Source organism: Leptosomus discolor, chromosome 1 (genome assembly GCF_034619465.1).
Source record: "Leptosomus discolor isolate bLepDis1 chromosome 1, bLepDis1.hap2, whole genome shotgun sequence".
NCBI lineage: Eukaryota > Metazoa > Chordata > Aves > Leptosomiformes > Leptosomidae > Leptosomus > Leptosomus discolor.
In genome coordinates this window covers 182,475,809-182,498,783 of record NC_141391.1, presented here as the reverse complement: position 1 = coordinate 182,498,783, position 22,975 = coordinate 182,475,809, and the positions used below count along the sequence as shown (strand labels likewise).

At 35.4% G+C, this 22,975-nt stretch overlaps 1 protein-coding gene across 3 annotated transcripts in view; it reads left to right on the top strand.

Annotated features, from left to right (window-relative positions):
• USP15 (ubiquitin specific peptidase 15) overlaps nt 1–22,975 on the top strand; it is a 68,329-nt gene that overhangs the window by 5,302 nt on the left and 40,052 nt on the right. For 2 of the 3 annotated variants that reach the window (XM_086480344.1, XM_086480339.1), the window contains exons 2-5: nt 10,305–10,432; nt 14,551–14,681; nt 17,342–17,468; nt 21,437–21,582. In XM_086480344.1, coding sequence (XP_086336470.1) covers nt 10,305–10,432; nt 14,551–14,681; nt 17,342–17,468; nt 21,437–21,582 — 532 coding nt within the window. Of the gene's footprint in view, nt 1–10,304; nt 10,433–14,550; nt 14,682–17,341; nt 17,469–21,436; nt 21,583–22,975 lie in introns of those variants that run through there. The other variant, XM_086480353.1, reaches the window with a different exon arrangement.

Here is a 22,975-nt window from a genome sequence, read left to right as displayed (position 1 = left end):
ATGATTGTTAATGAAATAGTCACTGTGAAATTGTAACATAAAAACGCAGTCCATTAATTTTGGCTGGATCAGGCTCCTTGGTGGTATATGTGAAGTGCTGCTTAGGCTGTTGCAGCACATTGTGGGAACTGAGCATGGGGAGCTGTGGGGAGAATTTGACTGATCAGTTGATTTGAAATCACCTCAGTGCATTTAATTGAACAAAGCTTTTATTTCTGAAGAGGAATGTGAAGCATTTAGACTAAGGTTTCTTAAAAATGGAAGCTAAGTGAGATTGGGTTTTTTTCTCTCTTTGACCTTTGGGTTTTTTCTGTGGATTTATCTACATTTCAAGTAAGATGATGGTTTCGTTTTTATGTGATAGAGTAGAATAATTATCATCATCTTGAACTTTCAAGATCATCTTAATTCTGAAGGAAAATTTAATTTTGAAGGCATCTATTAATCATGAGTGTACTTAGTCAAGCATTTTTTGCTGGCCAAATGAGAGTAGAAATACAGGTTCTCACCTTTATAGTTGCAGTTGTGCAAGAACAAAAATTGAATGCTGTGCCTTTAAACAGGAGTCCTAGTTTGCTTTCAGCAACACAGTTGTTCCACTTTGTCCTCAGTATTGCTTAATCTGTACTCATGCACAGTTAGGAGGGTAAAAAAAGAAGTCCTCACCTATCCCTCTGGACAATTTGCACAGTTTTGCTGTTAAAAGTGAAATAGCTTGTGTGCAGAAGATACGATGTCCCAGCAGTACGCAGTGATGGAATGAGTGTCTCTCTGTGAAGTGTCTTTATTGCATATTAAAGTTAACTGGTTTGATTTTGGAGTCAAAGAGCTGACCTATCAGTCAATGTAAATAAATCCAGGTTACGTGTTGTTTAATTCTGGCTATATATAACTGAGGGATGCATTCATAATGCTTTTGACAGCAATGGGAGATACCAAGATCATAGTCATACTGTTCAAATATTTGTCAGCCTGGGTGTTAAGGTAAGGACTGAATACCATTGTACTTCTGTGATGTTGATACTGTGTTAATAAGGTTTATTAAAACAAAATGTGCAGTAAACTACAAATGAAGTTAAATTACATGCAAAAGTTGCAGACCGTGACAGAATTTTAGAAATCAATTAGCAACTTTCCTGCTAGTACTATTATTTTCTTTTGTTGAGTGAACAATGTCCATACGTGGTCTTGCAGCTGCAAAGTTTTAAAACTTGTTTAAATTTATTATTGATTTTTATTATTTGTTGAATTTTTGTTTAAGAAATTAAGGTGCATTTACAAGTGTTGTAAATGTAATGCCGTCATTCTTCTGTTCCCATAAGTTAATGTACAAAGCCTGTAAGTAATCTCATTTTGGGCTGCCCGAAGTCTCTACACTTGATCACTCATAAGGACACAGTCTTTTGTGGGTCATTTTAATTGACTGACCCAATATGAACATATGTTTGGATTTAAGGCATGGCTATCAACTGGTAATTGCGTTTTAATATTTTGTATAGGAGTAAATGAACCAAAATATTTGTTGCTGATATGCCTATATTGGGAAAGATAATAAAAGAAATACTCTGTAATTTGTAGATTATATTGGAGAAACTTTAGGTCCAGTGATTGATGAGAACCCCACTAGGAACCAAACTAATTGCCCCTAATCACAGAGATGAGCAGTCCGTTGTACATGCCAGAAGTAGTCATAATTTCGTCCAACTTCAGTGGGACCCAAAGAATAATAACAACTGCAGCGAACTGTTTTCTCAGAGGCGCTGGTCCTTAGGGGCTGTATGATCTTGAAATTACTGATCTAAACTCATCCTAAAGATAGATTTAGTCAGTTTAGTGTATTCAGCTAAAGCAAGTTTAAAATAGTGATGCCTAACTTTTTAATGTTGTTTTACAGTATATCTGAACAAAGCTTATTTGCTTCTAACCATGAGAATGAAATAAAAGATCACAAGTTACATAGCTTTGAGGAACATATTCTTTTACAAGAAAATAGTATTAACTAAAAATAATTTAAGGTCAAAAGAGATCTGTGCTATGAAACAACCTGAGCATAGGAAAACAGGAGGAGTAAAGCAGGTTGAAATGTTATGCATTGTGCTTTGTAGTTGTCAATACTTGTTAAGAAATTGTTCAAATAAAAGAATTATTTAAAGAAAAGTTATGCCTAAATGGAATATAGTATTGGCAAATAGCTTTTGTATGGAATGAGCTGGGTATGGCCAACAGTTGTCACTGCTTTTTGAGGAAATGAAGTGACACATAAAATCAGAAGATATCAAGGAACATTCTAATTCTGTATTTCAAGCCTTTTAGGTGATCTATAGACTGACACTAGCCTGAGTTAAGATTGGAAGATGAGCAAGTGCAGTCTGTGAAGAACCTCAGACCTCAAATAAGGCCTTCTTTCATCAGATGCTGGGAGGAGAATGTTGTTGGAGTTTATATTTGCAAGGTTCAGGATTTTCTCTTTTATTGCATCCTCTGCAGTGGTAACACTGAATCCATACAGTATTAAAACCTGTTGTGTATCAAAGGGAGAACATACACTTTGGTAAAATATGTTATGTGCTCCACTTGTCATTGCATGGGTTTTCCATGTCTTTATTATCAGGACAAATTCTGCTGTTGTAACGTTCTAAAGATATCCTGCAAATTTTGATACATTGCATGTCTGCAAAGGTAGTGTAGACCTTAGTTACACAAGCTCCTGTTGTGCTCTGGAGGGATATGAGGTTTTCATGGAACCATAGAATATCTCAAGTTTGAAGGGACCCGTAAGGATCATGGAGTGCAACTCCCTGCTCCTGGCAGGACTACCTGAAATAAACCATATGACTAAGAGCATTGTCCAGATGCTCCTTGAACTCTGACAGGCTTGGTGCCATGACCACTTCCCCAGGGAGCCTGTTCCCCCTCTCAGTGAAGAACTTTTCCTAATGTCCAATCTGATCTTCCCCTAATGCAGCTTTTTTCCATTTCCTCATGTTTTATTCCATATCTTTCAGTTCAGGGGACTTGGGAGTATAAATTGTCCCTTGTATATTATAGTTGCTTCAGGCAAGAAACATTGTACAGGTGAGAGCAGATGTATCCTATGAAATGATCTGAAGCCCCACTTAGAAGGAAACGCTGGGTACTGAAGGAGGCCAGACTGGAACTGGGGGCATGTTCACAACCATGTTCTATAGTTTTTTGGTTCTACTTGCTCAAGGAAAACTCAGATATCTAAGGATGTGTAATACAACTAAAAGAAAGCATGTAAAACTAGTTGAACTGTACAAATATTTCCAATATTATTAATACCTTAAAACCCCAATTTTCAGCAAATCATACATGCGTATTTTTTTTTACTTTTAGGCAAAGGTTTGGGACTGTTCCAATATTTATGTATTTCTGTTAAACTTGTTGGCTCTAAGCGACTTCAGTGTAATCAGACTTGGTTGTACTGTTTTCATCAAGCAATTTGAGGTGACTGATTTATTTGAAATGCTTATAAATGCCAAGCATTTGCTGATTTAATCAGTTCACCTTGTTGTGAAGTTGTCTTAGTTTTTAAAGTTTGCCCCTCAAAACAGGATATCTAGAAATTTGAGTCAGTTCTGTCCTTCAGTCTCAACTGCAAATCCTCCAAGTGTGTTTTACCCCGGAAGATGGGTTGGTTATTCTGCTCAGTAGCTTGACTCATGACATATGAGAGCACAAAATTTGTGTTTCGTGCTTGAGTGAAATCTTGATTCCATGAGAGTTAAGTAACAAACATTTCTTAATCATAGTTTTAAAAAATGGATAGGCCATATTTTTTAATTTTGCTGTGGTGTCCTCAGGTAGCTTTCTCAGTCAGGTCTGCAGTTCAAAAAACCTACTGTAACATTAGGCTGGTTTGGAACTCTTTCCTGCGTTGGGCAATAGTAACAAAAATAAAAGCAAAACATTGCACGGAGTTTAATGTACAGACATTTTATGTCTCTGTTTTACTGAGATATGGTATGCTAATTTTGTATCTGCGACAGCATGTATTCAGTGAAGTGTATCTGTCTCAAGTGCATGCTACAAGTTTTTAATAATTTTCCCCTAAAAAGTGACAAAATCTTATTTAAGAAATGAGGTTTTAGCAGGTGTAGTTCTATTGACTTGAGGTATATCTTTTCCTCTTAAATTACTGAATGTTCCTAGTAGATAATATTTAGTTTTCAGGTGGTTGATTATATCATGGACATTAGAACATTCATGAAACAATAAATTAAGTTGCCTTCTTACAGTTTGCCTTCTCTGTTTTGTGTAGATGGTAGACTTGTTGATCTTGGTGAGAATGCTATATCAAATGTGTTTGTAGGATCAAAAGCTCTAGTCTATACGTTTCTGATTTTTAATTTTTCCGTTAATGCTAAGTCTAGATTTTAGCTATGTAAACGTTAGCAGTTTGATCCCCTAAGCTGAGCGTGGTATAATTACATTAAATTTTTTTTTCAGCATAATCTTTAATTTGGTATATCCTGTGACTGTATTCCGTGGTAACTCAACTTCTCTCACCTGTATCGGATTAATATTGAAGAAACAGAATGCTCATTAAAATGCCCAATAGATATAAAATTTATATGTACCTGTGCATATGTATGCACATACATACATATACCCAGTAACTCACTGTGAGAATTCACGAACACTGTGTCTGTTAGCATTTTTCAAAATCTTTGTCTGTAAATTTTTTTTGTTAGCTGTATATAATAAAATATAATAAAAATAAATTAATTACATAAGTATCTTGCTTACCTTGTTTATAAAGTAAGTTAAGAGCTGAATATTGGGATAGTGAGTAAGGAAGTACTTTCTAAGCTATAATCTGTGGTCAGCAGGTAGTTCTCTAGACCGTGATAAAACGTATAGTGCTGTATCTAATCTATAATATTTTGTTTCAGGTTTGATTATTAGAGTATGATGTTGTCTGTAAGAAATCCTGAGACCTGGCAGTGGCCCATTTGCTCCTTATCCTAATAAGTTGATCTTTCTGGTTCACTCTATGTAAAAATTAATACACAGAGGTAGATATATACTGCTTCATATTACAAGCAGACATAACCAAAGCATTAAGCTTTGCCCTTGAGTACACACGGATTTCATGGTCTTCCCTTTTCAGCCTTTTCATGAATCTTCAGTAGAATGCATCTTGCAGAAAATGTGTATAGGCTTTTATTTGTCTGAAAGTAATCAGTTTTAGTTATGCTTTAGCAGGGTTAACTAATTTTTTTACAGTTGCAGAATTCAATCTTGGAATAGTCTTTTGCACCTATTTAACTTCTCTTTTTTAGTTGCTCCTTGCAGCTTTGTCCATATGTCCAAAATACACTAGTCTACCAAAGGACTACTTAGTGAATTCAAGTAAGAAAACAGGCAAGAGGAAGATGTAAAGACAAAGTAATTTGAGGAGCTTTCAAATATTTGCTGTTCATGTATTGTCCATTTTTCTTTTCTCCATTGTACGACTGGACCAACTGCTCAGAGAGTCTCAAACGTCATGTGAATATTTTAAGATTTGGTTGTCCTGCAGCATTTTCTTTCCAGGGAAGGAACTTGACTGTCTTGTTTAGTTCTTAGCACACTTACATACTTGCATGATTTATAGGTGGCCTTTCAACTTTTTTATGCTAGAAATATTGATCTCTTATTTGAGCGTGTAAGTACAAATTCCTAAATTTGAAGAGAAGTGATGTAAGTTTTTGCACTCCGTGGTAGGAAACAGGAATGTTACAACTTTTCAGTTAGGGAGAACCATAAAGAGACATTGTAGAGCAAAATTTGGTTGGTGGCAAAATTAATTTGATGTAGAAGAATAAAGTTGATGAAATAGGTAATGGTGAACATTCAAAATCTAGAAGAGTGGACCCCAAGCTTTCTTGCATTGTTAGGTACAATTATCAAAATACTCTGTTAATCACTATGTTACTGATGTATGATCAGACATTTAACGTGGAGCATTTGAACAGTAATATGGTTCTACAGGAGCAGTAATTTCTTAAGTGTTAATTAAAACAATGGGCAGTTTGTCTATATGATAATTTCACTTCAGTGTAAAATTATAGCTTTCTTTCTTTAAGATTCATGGTTCATTCAAATTTCGATCAAGAAAGTAGAGGCCGTGGGATGGAGTAGGGGACAAGGCTGTCAGGTTTGGTGGTGGAATGAATGCCTGTGGGTGACTGCATTCATAACCACACACAGTTATGACTGGTAGGGAATGGTGCCGGATGGCCACAGCGGGACAGAAATGTGAGTATGGCCTTGGGTACATTAAAAAGACTGAAAACTTTGTGCATAAAGCAAAATGTGAGGGCATGTCAGATTAACCAAATTCGATATTCCTTCTCCCATTTATTAAAGAAAAATGAGTCAAGTATTAAGAGGCTGTTGTAAAAGGCATTGGGATTTGTACAGGCAGATTGAAAGAACTGGCTTTTTGCAAATGTGGGAAGCACTGCTGCTACTTGTACTTTAAAAAGAAAAAGACACAAATACCAATGATTCAATTACAGTAACATCACACTTGTGCTGGCAGACTGAGGGTAAAGGAAAAATTATCTTTAATATCAGACTCTACATCCAATTATATATGCACTGTGTAAAATAAAATCACTCCATTTAACATGGTCGTACCAATTCAGACTTCCATGGTAGAATCTAGTGTCTGGTTTTCTCTTCTGGGAAATGGAAAATAACACTTACTTAATTGCAACAGTTAGTTATTGTTTAGTGAAAATTTGTTTGTAGAGATCTGATTTTTCTTTCTTAATTTTCAAGTGGACTATCTTTGTGGTGTTCACTGAATTCTCAAATTCTTACTTGTGATCTTTAAATTAAATGGCTAAATGGCCTGTTACAGGCTTCTGTCTGCTGTAGTTGCTTCCCCCCTCCACTCCATCTCTGGGTCGTAGATGGATGCGGCATACCTTGGGCGTGAATTGGATAGAGAATCTGTTAGAGAAAACACTTTTTGCATTCACTATTGTGTCTGTACCTCCGAAAGCATTTTTGCCTTCATTGACCCAAACCATGTCTGAAGACATCTGCATCGGACTATTGATCGTAGAAAAGGAAGCACATGTTATCTCTGTAAAATTTAAATCTAATTTGTTTAAGATTTTCTCTCCTGTTGCTTCATTGCTTAGGAGGACTTTATGATAGTAAAAATACAATTGAAAGCTTCTAGTGACAAACACAATGTTTTACAGCATACTGAGAATTTGTTACGATGTTGCTTCACTTCCTCGCCTTGTTGTGTGATGGCAAACATAGTGTTTTGAAGGGACTTTGCAAGTTTTAAAGTTTGTATCTTTGCTTTCATCTGATAGTTAGAAAAAGTTATGTTTTGTGGTTTTTTTACTTGGAATGCTTTTTTTAAAAAAAACAAATGATAATGCCAAATGTTAAATTACCTGTAGATAGTCACGTTATGCATGTTTTCACAAGCTGGACGTTTTTGATAGTTGAAGTTGTTTCTCATTTAATTTCACAACATTTTGAGGGTTTTGGTTTCATAGGTTTTGCTGCAGTGATCATTAAATCTGCTACTGTGTTGGGTGAACCTGGAGACTTAAGCTTTTATGTAAGATAGTAAGGCTTCACTTGGGTACTGTCCTGTGTTACAAAATGAGGTTTTCAGTCAACAAAGATCTGAATTATTTTGAGGAGCTCATTGCTTTGTTAGGTAGTTCTTATAACTTCACTGAGTGAACAGCATAGATGATGGAAAGTGGTCAAGAAAACAGTGAGTTTGATTTTTGAAGTGTGAAATGTGTATGGACTGGAACTTACTCAGATTTGAACTAAAGCTTTACCTTTTTTTCAGCATTAATAAAGTTTAAATCTGTTGGTTTTTGCAATAGCCTGCATTTTTGTCTTTTTACTGTGTTTTACCCCAAATTTCACCAGCTTTAATGAAGCTCAGCCTTGTCCAGTCTTGTTTCCTATCATATTCTAAACAAAACGAAACATGTAAAGGGAGTTCTGCCACAAAACTGAAATGATCAGTGCTGGGCCAGGCTACTTTAGAATGATTGAATATTGTAAATTCATAATGATGTTAAGTATCTCATCTTTCTGGAACAGGACTTCAGCTATGCTGTTTCATCACTGATTTGGTGGGTAAGGCTGGAAAAGGGTATTTTTACAGAAAATGCTTTTCATATACATTTCCTTGATAGTGTTTAAACTTTTTCTGTATAGTTTTGGTTCTAAAAGCAGTTTGATGCTATTTTCTGACTGCTTGATGAAGTGTTTAAAATTTCGGTAAGAAATTGTGTTGCAAGTTCAAGGACAAAGTTGCGTACAGAACAATTTCGTAAGAGAGCGCAAGTCACGGTAGTTGATGACTCTTGAGCAGTAAGTAGTAACAGGTTGTGATAGAATAGACACAAGACACCAGGTGTTACACTGTGAGATGGTAAAGGTACATGCTCCAGAGTACAGCTGGCATTGGTGCAGTAAGGGCAAAATTTTGTTTCTAACCAAAGTTCTTGCACTGGCAGAACTGTGTCTGTGGCAGTTGAAACACAGCTCTGCCTTTTCTGTTTATGTTTGCTTGGGGTAGTTACAAGCTAAGGCTGGGAGTCATTTGTTCACAGACTCATTATTATTGTTGATGTCATCATGTTTTGAATCAAGACTGTTTACCATGTGAATTAGGATGCTGTTGTCATAGATGTTGTAAAGTTGTCTTTGGGACCTTAGTCTTTGATGTTTTTGAAGGAAGGTGGGGGAAGTAAGCATCGAAAAGCCTGCAGTGGTCTTACATATAACTTTCTAATGCCTTCTTCCTCTTACTTTCCAAAGGGCTTTAACTTGATAGATTCAAACACTAAAGAGTACATTCTGTAGAAACTGAAAAATTGGGGCTTATTGAGAAGAGAATCTGATAAGTTGGCTACAAAGGATCCCACATACTGAGTACTACTCAGTAGCGATTCCTTCTTTACCAGAGGTTTGCTACCAGTACTTCTGGAGGCTGACTCCAGGCTTGATCTATGTGTGTAAGAGAGAAAAACTGTACTTGAGAAGAAGTAAGTCAAGTCTTACGTATCTTAGGTTTGTTAATTCTTATTGTAGCTACATCATTTAGAAGCACAAATTTGAGGCCCCGCTAATGTATTGTTTTAAACCTATTCAGGAAAATGTATACTCAAGCAATGTTTTTGTACTACTTCAGTTATGAGAGTTGTGGGTGCTAATGTTTTTTGGGTTTTGTTTTGGTTTTTTTTTCCATGGTGTTCATGAGTAACGCCTGCAGAATGGTTGCCTAATTAAGCTATATGTGTTAGCAGTCTAGTATTTGAATCACCAAGATGTTTTGAGATCTCTTAAAGATTCAATAGCATATTATTGGTATGCTACAAATAAAGCGTTCAGGAGTCAAATACTGGAGAAAAGATCAAGGATTACCTGTGGTCTTTAGTTTGACCTAGCATTTCATCATGATAGTGATATTCTGACATGAACTAGGGTAGTAGCAAAAGGATTGGGACAGACCAGACAGAAGGAGATGGGTACTTTTAGGAAAGAGAAATAATGGAAGTGGTGTCCTCTGAAAAATAAAATCTGAGGATCACTGAATGAATTTGCTTATCTTAAAGGAATTCTGGACAAAAAGATGTAAAATGTAGGTATCGCTGGACTTTGTAAAAGCCAGATGGGCAAGTTTAATCTGGGTGGAAGTACTGTGGAGCTGGGTGAGAAGTTGATCATTATGTGTAGAAGGAACATCTAGTACTGCCTCAAAAGCAGAACATTTACTGTATGTGCTGATGCTGACTCAAAGGAAGAAAACACTTAGACTCTCTGGTTCTTGACAGAACGTCAGAGTTCTAAAGTTCTTCAACTTGCATGTGAATGTTATAAATAAAACTCCATCAGGATAAAATATTTTGCTAGAAGTTATTTCTAGCATTTTTTTAAAGAGCTTTCTAATTATAAAGATTTAATTCCTGAATTTACAAATGGAGAACAGGAATTAAAACCGATGATATTTCATGCTAAAAAGGGAGATACTTTTTGAACTTGCCATTCTTCAACTTCTGATATAATGTATTGGTCGTCTTGCAAAACTGTTCTTGCCCATTGTGATTAGTGGGATCTTTAATTGCCCACAGTTGAAGTCCTTGTTGGTAGGAGATGCTGATAATGGTTAGCAGACAAGACAGAAAAACGTTCTGCATTTTGCAAACCTGATGAATACAAGTGCATTACCATGAAATAATTGGTACTGTAGGAAGTAGTAGCATGCCAATAATTAACTTGTATGTCTTCTTCCATTTAAGGTATCTAGTGGATAGTCGCTGGTTCAAACAGTGGAAAAAATATGTTGGTTTTGACAGCTGGGACAAATACCAGATGGGAGATCAGAATGTGTACCCTGGTCCTATTGATAATTCTGGACTTCTCAAAGGTAACTGCTTCTGATTCTGTAATAAGCCAATACTAACATTTAGTGCAAATTTGTCACAGATTGTTCATCTTTTGTAGTTGATAGTGTAAATGAATCTGCATCTGTGAAGGTGAAACTTTTTGTTTTCAGACCGTGACAAGGGAACTAGAATAGATTTCCCAACAAGTTACAATTTTATAAATAAAATTATTGGAACTTCTTTGCAGTGGTGACAGAATATTTAATACTGTACAAGTTACTTGTTTATAATGATATTTTGGAATACCTTAGGAGTTGAAATTTAGTAAAATTGACAAATAGCTAGCTCAACTGAATTGGTTGATTTAAAATAACAATTTTAAGTTGAACTCTAAAGTTTCTTTTTGTAAATGAGCCCCATGACCTTACTCCGATTGTGGATAATACCGGTTGTGGATTGTGTTCAGTGATAATATAAAGCGGTGTGGACACAGGTCTCAGAATACTTTCCCAAATATTTTAACTTTTCGGTTAAATTCTAGATTTAATTTCCAGTATTCAGACACCATTAGAGCCATTAATATTTAATCTGCAAAATCTAGTGCATACAAAATCTAGCGGATAATTCGTTTTCTTCTTTGCAGTTACAGGTAATGTACTAGTACTGTACAATTTGTTTGCACATAGTAATACAAATTTTTACAACTTCATGGGGTTTATGATGAACTCTGACTTTCTTCATTCAAAACTTACTCAACTATAATTAGTATCTCATTATTTTACAAGTTAAATGTTAGAGGTAATTGCCTCTTTCATAGGACTTGTCATACCATGTTGCGCTAGCTGTCAGTGTGAGTGTGCATGTCTGACAGTGACTAGCATCAGTGCCCTTGAAGAAGGTGCTGTATTGTCTTATGCATCTATGTGTTCTCTTCCATCCACAAACTTAAAGGTCTTTTTGCTCCAGGTGAGTGATGTGTTTTGTTTTCTGAAATGTGAGCATCTAGATGTTTTGTATGTTCTTGTAGTAAATCTTGCAGTGAGGTGGGCATGTTCAGGTGATACTTTTCTTGTGAGTTGAAATCAGATGTAGCAAGACCTTTTTTATCCTCAGTGAGGCAGCATCAGTTTATTCTCTCTTCTGTGTCAACCCACTTGAAAAAAAAAAAGTTATTTCGAGGTGTGCAACGCACTGTGTTAGTTGATCTGTATTATTTATAACTTAATCTATGTAAATACTCAGATTATGTTTAAAGTTACTGTGGGTATGAAGTCTATATTAGGGTTATCTGTCAAAATCTGAAGTGATGTTAGCTATTTTGCTAAAAGCTCATGAAAACCTGTATTCTATCATTTTGGCACTGTCAATACCCTTTTCAAAATAAACACAGCATTGAGGTTTATGAACTTCACTTTTTGCACGTTCATGGTTCTAAAACTATGGCTCTGCAGTGGCAGTGATACCATGCGACCAATTACTGTCTGACATCTACTGTTCCTGTGTGAAGGCAATTTTAAAATTAAAGGCATTAGTGCTCAGCAAATGGTAGCTGTCTCTTTCACCTGCTGCAAAGCAGCAGTCCTCTGTACTAGGTTTCCTATGTAGCATAAATTGAACCTGAAAATGCTTGGGTTTTAATCCTGTCTTTGGCACGTAGTATGCATTAGTTGCTCTCATACTGCTTTCCTTAAGTGAAAATTTGCATCTAATTTAAAGAATAAAATATTCTAAAATGGGCATGCTTTCTCAGATATTCTGCAGTGTAATGCAGTGAGAAGGAAAACTATTATTAAATTCCAGAAAGACTAGTTCCAGGAAACTGAAGCACTATGTTGTGCTTATATTAATTAAATGCTGTTCCCTTATTTCCAGAACATTTGAATGAAGTGAGAGTAGTGAAAAGGAGCAGGTAGAGGTTTCAGTTAATCCCAACATATGCGAAAAACATTGCTGAATGTAATGGAATGCGCACAGGCCATCTTCAAATGAAGAGATACATAGTCAACTTCAGATTAGCAAAGCAAGCACAAGAAAGTAGTCATTTAGAATAGTTGATGGTCATAGAAAACAGTGTTGCATATGAGGGACTGAGTTGTCAGAGTCAGGGGACTTGCTTGGTGGAATAAGGTTCTGAAAAACTGTTCTAGAAGAAATGTTGGGGGTTTTGGAAAGACAGAATGGAATCCAAATTATATCTTGTCACTATAAACTCCTGTAGCAATATCAGATCAGTGCAGAAATACAGTATGAACCTTTTAAAGAGATACATGGACCTGAAGTTGTGTTTGTGGATTTTTCCTCACACTTTGCTCCCAGTTACAGTGGAACCACCGTATGCATAGTGTTGTGTGGGCCAAGTAAGAACTGATAGTGCAAGTCATGAGTTATTTCAGGAAATGTTTCCTGTATGTAGCTCTTGAATACAGATTTTTTTTTTTTCCTCATCAGTCAAGACAGTTTTGAACCAAAGTTTGACTCTTGAAAATTGTTACTTTCACAGCTAGGATGAAACAACCTGAGGGGAAAAAAAGGAAGGTACCTTTTAAACAGGTGCATTGGGTTGAATTCTCATTTATTAGGTTGCATTAATTATATTTATCTCCATGAAGAACTGAATTCTTGTTTGTCTGTCTGTTCACTGAGAAATTCATGTGAAATTCCGTTTTACTTTTTGCTGAAGAAATGTATGTATTATGGCTCCCGAAGTGGAATCCAAAGCCTGAGGTTTTCTTCCACTTTCTTTTATTGCCTTCTGTGTTGTGCTTGTGTTTTTGCTTGATAAAATTGCAAGAAATACTTAGGCTGATTCTGAACTTGATTATCCCCTCTTTCTAAAATAATTTCATAATTCTAATACTTAGCTGGCTGTACTTTGGAGGTTTTGTTGTTGTGAGGGTTTTTATATTTAGCTCTTCCTACGAAATCATTTACGATTTTTATAAGGGTGCCTTTTTTAATGCTCAGGATAGATTTTTTTTAAAATTTTTTTTTTTGTATTGAAGTCACATTATGTTGTGTTTGCTCAATCTGTACAAAGGAGAAACGAGAAATACAGAAATAAGATCTAATGAGAGGACCTTAATGCTTTTCATATGCGCGTAGCGTGCATTTATTTTTGTCCTTGCAGAAAAATGAAGGTAACTATTCATTTTGCTTATTACTTCAAAAACAATTAAATCCAAGAGGAAGACCAATACTTGAAGCAATTTGATATGATTTAAGGTTACTTTTATGTTCAGTTTTAATTGTGCAGTGTAATTCTGCAGTTACAGGACAATGAAAATAAGTAGACTGTATTACTTATTACAGTCTGTTTATTCTTTAGACATAGTCTATTTATTTTCATACTTTATCATCCTGATTCATTCTTTGGAGCTGAATGCTTGGGTCTCCTTCCGTGCAGAGGGATGTTTGCTGACCTGTAGTTGGGTATTTCCAAGTGGAAATACAGATGCCCTAGTTGTCTGAGGCTCACAGTGGCTCAGATCTGGAATCCCCTCTTACACGTACAGGAGAGCCACTATCTTTCCGCTGTAATAAGGATTGAACCAAAGCTAAAAGCATGCTACTTACGTAAAGAGGTTGCCAAGTTGTACTTCTCTCAAGTGCTGCATCTTGCTGTCCCTGTGAAGAATTTTGTGGGAACTGTGTTTCCAGAGCACATAGGAACTTTTAAGTAGGAGGGTTGTACCATGTTATTTTCCCAGACTGACATGGAGTGAATGACTTTGAACTTTGTCTTGGATCTACTGTAACTACCCATTCCTGCATTTTCAGTGAAGGATGCAACTGTAGCATGAAATGGAAGTATCCATGGTGATGTGGAAATATGTGCGAAGTGGGTGGGGAGAAATGGATTGGTTTCTCTGAAGGCTGTGATGGTGTGTGATAACAAGTGAGGTGCTTATGATTGCATGAGGATATGGAGTTGTCACTTGGGTTCCTGAGTGTAGGATTACTACCTGTAATAGGTGTGCTGTGCATAAAATGGGTAGCTTGCCTAAACAGTTTCAGAAGAGTTTTGCTTTGAACACCATAATACTGATAACATAACTGTGACTCAGAAAATACTTTGTGTGCTATTTATATGAAAAATGTTACATTAAAATCTCAAGTAGCAGAATGACTGTATTCAAGTAAAAATATCTTCCTCTTGTAGATGGTGATTCTCAGTCTCTCAAGGAACATCTCATTGATGAGCTGGACTACATCCTTTTGCCAACTGAAGGCTGGAATAGGCTAGTTAGCTGGTACACACTGATGGAAGGTCAAGAGCCCATAGCACGCAAGGTACTCTTACATTGCCTACTGGGTTGAATATGATTCAGATACGTTCCTGCAAATGTATAGGAGTTGCACAAGAACTTGTTAGCAGATTGCAAGTCCTGGCCTATGATAATCATACAGACAACTCTTACTTTAGTTACTTATAGATACCTAATTTTTATTCAGGTTGTAGAGGCTTAAGTTGGTAATATTGAGAAACAGTGATGCAAAGGATAAAATACTTTTTTTTTTTCCTGAAAGTAAGCCCTCTGATGTGTCAGGAAGAACTTGCTTTAGAAGCTTGTAAGCCTGTTAATGCAAACGATTTTGTAATTAAGTATAAAACCCTAAAAGTGTATTGACTATTAGTGGAAAGCTTAGCTCTAATAATGTTAACGCTGGCAGAATAATTGGTAGTTCCTTTCCTGATAAGCACAGTCTTCTGTGTTCAGCAGCTTGCTAAAGGAGTTTTTTCTTTAAGCAAAAAGCTTGCCTCAACACAAATCCGTGGTATGGTGAATACTGTGGCCCTCTGTCAGTATGAGATACTTAAAAAATTAAATTCTTGTTTGCTCCGGCATATACCATCCTTATTATTAAGGAGATATGACATTTAACAGTTTAACGATCATAGAATCTTTTTTGTTTGCATTATTTCTTAAGATTTTCACATTAGTAATTACAGTTGCATCCTCGCTGGACTGAATTACGTAACCTTTAAAATACATTTTGGTATGTTTGCCATTTTTGAATTGACCATTAGGGCCCTAACTTTCAGTTGCAGGGAACTTTATTTTAATTCCTGAAAAACTGCTGAAAGAATATTATGATTAGAATTTATTTTGATATGATTTCTGGTATAATACAATTTTATTTTTTTTTTTGCTCCTATGACATGAGTATGGTGCATGCTGGCCACTTACTTGAAGTGCATTCCTTTCAAACAAATGCCAGATTTAGCTACAGAAGAAATTTTGTGTCTTCGAGATTTATTTGGTCAGCAATAGAAGTAGTTTGTTGGGGGTTTTTTAAAGGTTCTCTTTAATGAATAAAAGAGATCTTTTTTTGAAGAGACATTCCTGGAATGTCTCTTTCTTTTTCTCTAGTTCTGTAAGAGCTGAAATACATTAAAATGACTCTCCTTCTTTAAATATATATGTTATCAACTTGTTACTGCTTTTCCTGAAGATAGATTACAGTAAACTGAATGCTCTTCCATCATCATGGTAAAGTAAAAGTTCTGTAATTTTTTCACTTTGGGGGGGAAATGGAAGGAGAGAAAAGGGAAGTTAGAGTAACTTGCCTTCTACTTGGAAGGAAGTAACTGGAGTAATTTGGAGTCTATGAGTGGCCAGGTAAACTGCCATAGCTTCGTTATTTTCTGCCGATATGAACAGTTGTTATCCTCCAAGAGGTGCATTGCTGGTCCAGAACTTTTCTTTTTGATGCTATTGTCATTTGTTTATGATTCTTTTCTTGCCTGCCTTAATTTTGTTTTTAATAGAAGTGGGATGATATTTTTCTTTTGTCCCCTTTGTTGCATCAACTTTTTTAGGAATGTGGATCCAAATTTTAAATTGACAGTGTTGTGCTTGATCCATGTCAAATAACGTTATGCCTTTATGTAATAGGATGTGGTAATACTGCCACTACAGTGTCAGTTTTATTCTCAGAGGTGTCTTAACCGTACTGCACGGTTTGTTTACTGCAACTATTTTGTTGTTACTCTAGTAGCTGAAAACCCTACTAAGCTGCTTAAATTAAGATGCATTTTTATTTCATTGTCGTGGCTGGTAGTCGTTAAAGCTAAGGCAAACTACTGAACAGCAATGAAATCATTCACTAATTTTTTGTTTTCCTATGGCACATGCATACAAGTTATATTTGTACAGCAGATAGCAGATCTCTCCTAGCAATTAGCTGGTGGCTTTTTTTTTACCGTATTTGTCAGATGTATCACATATCAGGCCAATGGTTATTTTTGGAACAGTCTACATGACTAAGTACTGCAGTTACACTTTGGAGGATCAAAGGGAAAAACATTTAAGAGGTGACCCTGAATATTTTTTTCTACATTTTACTTTTATAAAAAAAATTCCTATATGCTTAACTATTTTGTAATAGGTGTTACAAAAATGAACATGTAATGAACAACTGTAGTGAGTAGGTGAAATTTCAAATGAATGTATTCATTATCAGAATATAAGTGGAAGATTTGTAGGTTTTGTTTAAAAATGTGATGTCCAGATTTTATTAGCATGTATTCTGTTTTTGATAAGTATTTTTTAACTGAAAACTAGTTCTTCATGTTTTGAGGAAGTATCATGCAACAAATGTATTTTGAAATAAAAATAACTTCTGATGTTTTTTATATTTTGATCAAGAATCTTGTCTTTTGGTTAACTATGCATTTTTGTGATTTCCACTGTACTTAACACTTTGAAAATCATGGTGTTATTGTTATACACAGGTTATACATCATCATCATCATCATCATGGGAAAAAAATGGGGCTTTACTGTATTTCTAAAAAGTTATAGGAGCATTTTTAGTTCTAATTTTTGGCACTTATTAAGTGTCTTGCGTTCCCTGAACTTCAGTTTCTTGAGGAGTTCTCAAAAATATTTTGAAGTGTGTATATGAAAACATATTTGGACTGATACCTGATCCCAATCTGTTTTTCAGGTCGTTGAACAGGGTATGTTTGTAAAGCACTGCAAAGTAGAAGTTTATCTAACAGAATTAAAGCTTTGTGAAAATGGAAATATGAACAATGTTGTCACACGAAGATTTAGTAAAGCTGATACAATAGGTATGCACAACTATTTTTAAAAATATATGTTTGTTATTTGTTTAAATAGTACTTGGTAGCAAGTTCTGAATAAATAAGTCTCTAGGTAAAATGATAGATGGGTATTGTAACCATTAAAAAGGATGGGACTAGTCTTGTTTAGGTCAAAATTGAAAGTTAAACAATTTGAAATATTTAGGATTTTTAATACAATTTTTAAAAACTAATAATTGTGCGGTTCGGTACCTAGGCATGTGTGTTAACTCTAGAGATTTGCGCTTTTCAGAAAGCGAACAGTGTGATGTTTTTCATTATCTTTATTGGATTCCATAGTACTTTTTCTTGGGTTTTGGTGTGTAAGAAATATATTTGTTTCATGTGTTTCCATTCATGTCTTTCATTTGCCAGCACTTTAATCATATGTATAAAGAGAAAGGTATATTACAAAACACAAGAATGAATTTAATTTATAAATTACTGGCTAAAGGTGACCTACAAAGTCAGTATTCTTTGGGTTGCGAAGTGGCAGGCAAGGCAAGGCACACTTTTTTCAGTAACTAAGTCCTGTATTAAACCTTCAACTTATCTTTATTTGTGAGGTTTTTGCCTGCTCTTTGAGCATTATGTCATTGTTTGAAACCATATTTTGATAACATATTTGTCACTGAAAATGACAATCGAAACATATAGAATGATACTGCTGATCATATAAACTCAATTTTTGGTGTATTTGTGCATGTATGTCCGAGAAGTCTTTCAATCAACTGTATGTGTGAAGTTAGAATTGTACTTTATGCCCAGCCGTTACACTTTGTTTACATTCTTTGACAACAATGTATTTTTCTCAGGTTTTGCTTCTCTTTACATTATGGGTAGTGACTTACACTTGCTACCCTTTAATTCTTTGCAGACTGCTTGATTTAAAAACAGAATCATTTTACTTCATTGAATTTTAGTCTTTAAGTTAAACACGTAATCATGTGTTTGTATTAGAATAAAAAGTTAAATATGGTGAAATTTGTCCTCAAACAAGGCAAAATAATGACAGTCATTCTCTTGGGGTAGTACTGGAGACATCTAATGTGTTCCTTGGACCTTTGTGTGAATCTCTTAGAATTGAGTACTCTCACCTTGAAGCCAGTGCATATTAACTTTGAGACTGATTGATGACTAACTCTTTGTGGGGGGATGGGGGTGGGGTTTTTAATTCTAAAAAGAAAATGAGTTAGACAATAGATGTAGTTCAGGCAGCATTTCAGTCTAGTTGTTGTTGGTGGTCCTTGAAAGCATCAGGGCTTCTGAGTGAAAATAAGTTAATGATCCATTCAGGAGTCTTAATCATATGGAGGTATGATAAAACTAGATCATCAGCTAATGTGTAGGCCTTTTCTACCTTTATTCAAGAGTTTTACAAGCCATAAAATGCCAGAAAGACTGTCTATAGCCACTGTTATGGATGAATAGGAGTCAGGTTGTGTCTGCAGTGCCATAAAAGAATTCAAAAACTAAGCTGATAAACTTTATCTCAAAGATAAATCTTTGAGAAGATTTTACCAGCAGCCCTGCATCTAATGGACTTTCGGACTTTTACCAGTAAAGTACTTAGGCAAATGGCTTTGAATTGGCTTTCCCTTTGATTTGCTGCAGAATACAAGAATGTAAAACTTGCCACCCTTGAGGACGATTTGTTCTGGGTTCTGTGACTAGGCTTTCCCTTCTTTAGGAAGCTGGGATTAATATTTTACTACTGTTTCTTTAGCCAGTATTTGTGATAGCACTAGCCTTTAGGAGCCAGGGTCTGCTTCTGTTAGGATCCACTGAACTTCTCCAACATTTCATCAAGACTCTTCCAAATAGTCTTGCAAAATAATACTTAAATCATACAGCTGTTTTTTTGGAGGAGCTACCTTGGTTTTTAATGATACAGGATATATCCTATACAGGATTCATAACCTTTAACTCTTGAATTGAAGCCTCTCCAATTGTGGCTATATAGCTGATGGAGTGAGAGGCATCTTTAAAGGGCAGTTCTTCCTTTAGACATCATCCTAGTCCTAGTCATCTCATACATGGGACGCTTATAACCCTATAAGAACCCCATGCACAGTATGCCTCAGACCATACCTATTTGAATGTAATGTTTTTGTTTATACTGAAACGGGCACTTTCACTTCAGATCATAAGCCAGCACTTCAGATCATAAGCAAGCCCCTTGCTTGCTGAGGGGCAGGGGGGAAGAAGTGTGCATTGGTTACGTTCATGGAAGTATGTGAAAGAACACAGTCTCAGAATCAGCATAATAGTCAAGTGGAACATGCTTTTCCCAAAGTCTTAGCTATAATGTGTGGTCATCTGACAGGGTTGATGCTTCCCGTCTTATAACTGTTCTGTTAATGAAGCTGGAATATGTTAAAAATTAACATAATGAATGTTAACTTAGTACTTGCAAAGAATAAGAGCTGCAATGCTCAAATAATTAGTTGTCATGGCATTAATAAGATAATGAAAAATTACGGTTTGTGAATTCTTTTAGTGAAAGTCATTGATAAATCTGGCTGGGTTTTTTTTTAAGATTATTGCAGACTGGATTCATTTTTACATTTAAATATAGTTATTTGAAATAATTGGTTGAGAGTTGATTCAGACAGTACATGATTTTTTTTAAAAAGTCAACAAATCAAGTAACAGCCTGGTGCTTTGTTTATAGCACCCACCTTGCCTACATATCATCTCTATTACAGAAGCAGATGATCCAGTCTAACACTTGCTTTCATAGTAAAATGTGTGTTAACTAGTATAGAAGGAAATTATATTCAGTTGCCTTACAATATCTACAAATATTGTATTGGCCAGTTGTGCATTTTACAAGCCAACGGCTGGATTTTTACAAGGTACTTCTAAGCTTCAGGTCTCATTTTGACTTTTCATATTTAACATAGTGGAAGAGAAAATAATAATCTTAAGTAAAAGAAAGCAAGGGTAATGCTAGAGGAGTTGACACACTGGTGTTTTATCCTGAGACTTCAGGGGAACGTATCTCCAAGAGCTTAATGCCTGTGTTTATAATTGTGTTTTCAGTGATCATCAGGAATAAACCGTACATTTCTTAACTCCTTTTTAGTTCTCTGCGTTAGCTGTTACAAGACTTGGCTGCCGTGGAGCTTTATGAGTGCATCAATTAAAAAGAAAAACAACTAACTGAAGTTGCTATGGTATAGCACCGTACATACTGGTTCAAATTAAAGAACTCTTTAATAAATTCTACTTTTGCATAAGGAGAACGGAGTCAAGTATGAACTTAAATTCCAGTTGTAAACAATAGTTATCCTACTTTAAAATTACGTAACACCGATTAAATTTCTGTCAGGTAGAGTAGGCGCTGGTAGACCTTTTTATGTTAAATCTTTCGGGGAGTTAAAGTCTTTAATCATCCTTTTAAAATAAATTTATGCGCTTTAGTTTTGCAGAGTAGTCTTTAATTTCTGTGAGTGTGAAAATTAAACTTTATGCAAATATATTTTGGTTAGCGCTAATTGCACTGAGATATGGATAATAGAAGAGTGAAAACCAAAAAGGGTTTGACATAGGGAGAGGAACAGAATGACTTGCACTCCCTCCACTTTGTTTTTCTGTCGGTCTCACTTCTAATAATTGCCTCCCCACACACATTCCTGTGTTACCACGCTCTGAGAAATTAGTAGATGGGTACCTAGGTACCTTCTGTCGTCTGTTATTTATCACCTTGTCTTTATTCGGTCTGCTTTGCAAGAGATTCAGGAGGGAATAAAATAGTCCTCTGACTGTTTCCATTTTAAAGGCAAGCAAACTAGCAACTTCGTGCTTGTCCTACAACGTGATGTAGTTGCATGGCTGTTTCTAGAGTTTCATTCATATTTTAAGAAAAAAGTAGGTGATTCTGGTGCTTTATTTGGCTTTATACTGTTTATGTAGTGAAATGCTAAACTTGTCTTCTCTCACTTTCAAAACAGATACAATTGAAAAAGAGATAAGAAAAATCTTCAATATTCCAGGTGAAAAAGAGACCAGATTGTGGAACAAATACATGAGTAATACTTTTGAACCTTTGAATAAACCAGACAGTACCATACAGGATGCTGGTTTATACCAGGGACAGGTAAAGTGTAGTATTATTTCTTGGGTTTATATGTTTATTTTTTTGCTTATGAAAATGTAGCTGTACCCAATGAATTTTCCTTCTTTTTAAATAAAAATTCCTCACAAGAGATTGTGGTAGGGATAGAAAATTTTATAAACAAATTCATTGAAATAAAAGTAGACCTTGAGTGTCTTTTCAGGATTAAAGATGAGTTTAACTCTCCAGGTGAATTAAAAGCGAATGAACGTAACATGGCTGACTTGAATTTGGTAAAAAATTAAATAGAAAAATATTCCTAGGATCTGGGATATGTTCCTATAATGAAACCCAAAATTTGGAGAACATTTTAGGTACTCTAAAAGAGTAACATCTTCTAATCAAATTCCACTGTCCAGATTTCAGAAAGAAGTTAAGAAAAAATGAAAAAAATTCAGATAAGAACTATAGAGACAGAAGGGCTTGAAAACCTGCTTTAGTGTGAGACAGTATCATCACTTTAAAATCCCTTTATGGGAGGATTTCTTACAAGATATTTTTTTTGCCTTTCCAGATGATATAAAGAACAAATATTGGATGTTAAAGCTACACAAATATAAATGTGAACTGATTGGACAATTTCTTCATTAGAATAACTTTTCAGACTATTACATTGATTCTTTAGTCCTCAAATAGAGTTGGATGTTTTTTCAACAGCTGTAGTTCATGCTGTCGTGCTACAAATATGAATGGATGAAATTTGATGGCAGTCATTGTAGGCAAGATTATATTAAAGTATTTCCTTTTGCCTTGAAATACTTGACTCTAACCTGCTTACCAGCAGTATTTGTGCTGTGCTTCAGTTTTCTTTTATGGCATGGAAGGTAAGTAACAGTGCACCAAAATAACAACTTGAACTATTGTGCCCTTTAGTTTCAATGCTGCACGCGGTTAAACCCTCACACGGGTAATTTTAACAATGCAGAGGTCCTGCTGGAAGAGCCCACATGTCCCAAAAAGATTTGTGTCAAACATGTAACTTGCTAATTGCTTCTATCCCAGTGAAACATTAACTATGAAGCAAGCATGGTCTAATAGAGCCATAGAAAGATCTCTAGGTGACATCTGTACTTTCAGCAAAACAAATATTGTTCGAAACAGAGTTTAACCATGATTTCTGAAAATGCTAAATGTCATGGTAGACCATGTGTGTTTAGTCAGTTCCACCTGCTGACACACAAGGTTGTTGTTTTTCTCGGTGACCCTCCTAATCTAATAATAGTTATTGTGACTATTACAGTCTATCTAGCCTATTAGTTATTTTTTACTGTGTAATTCTGAAGTATGTATGTGATTGAGTAACTTAACTGTTTTGAATTTATCATTTGATTTCTGAAGTGAGCCTTTAGGGGTTCCATTGAACTTCTAAGTCTCA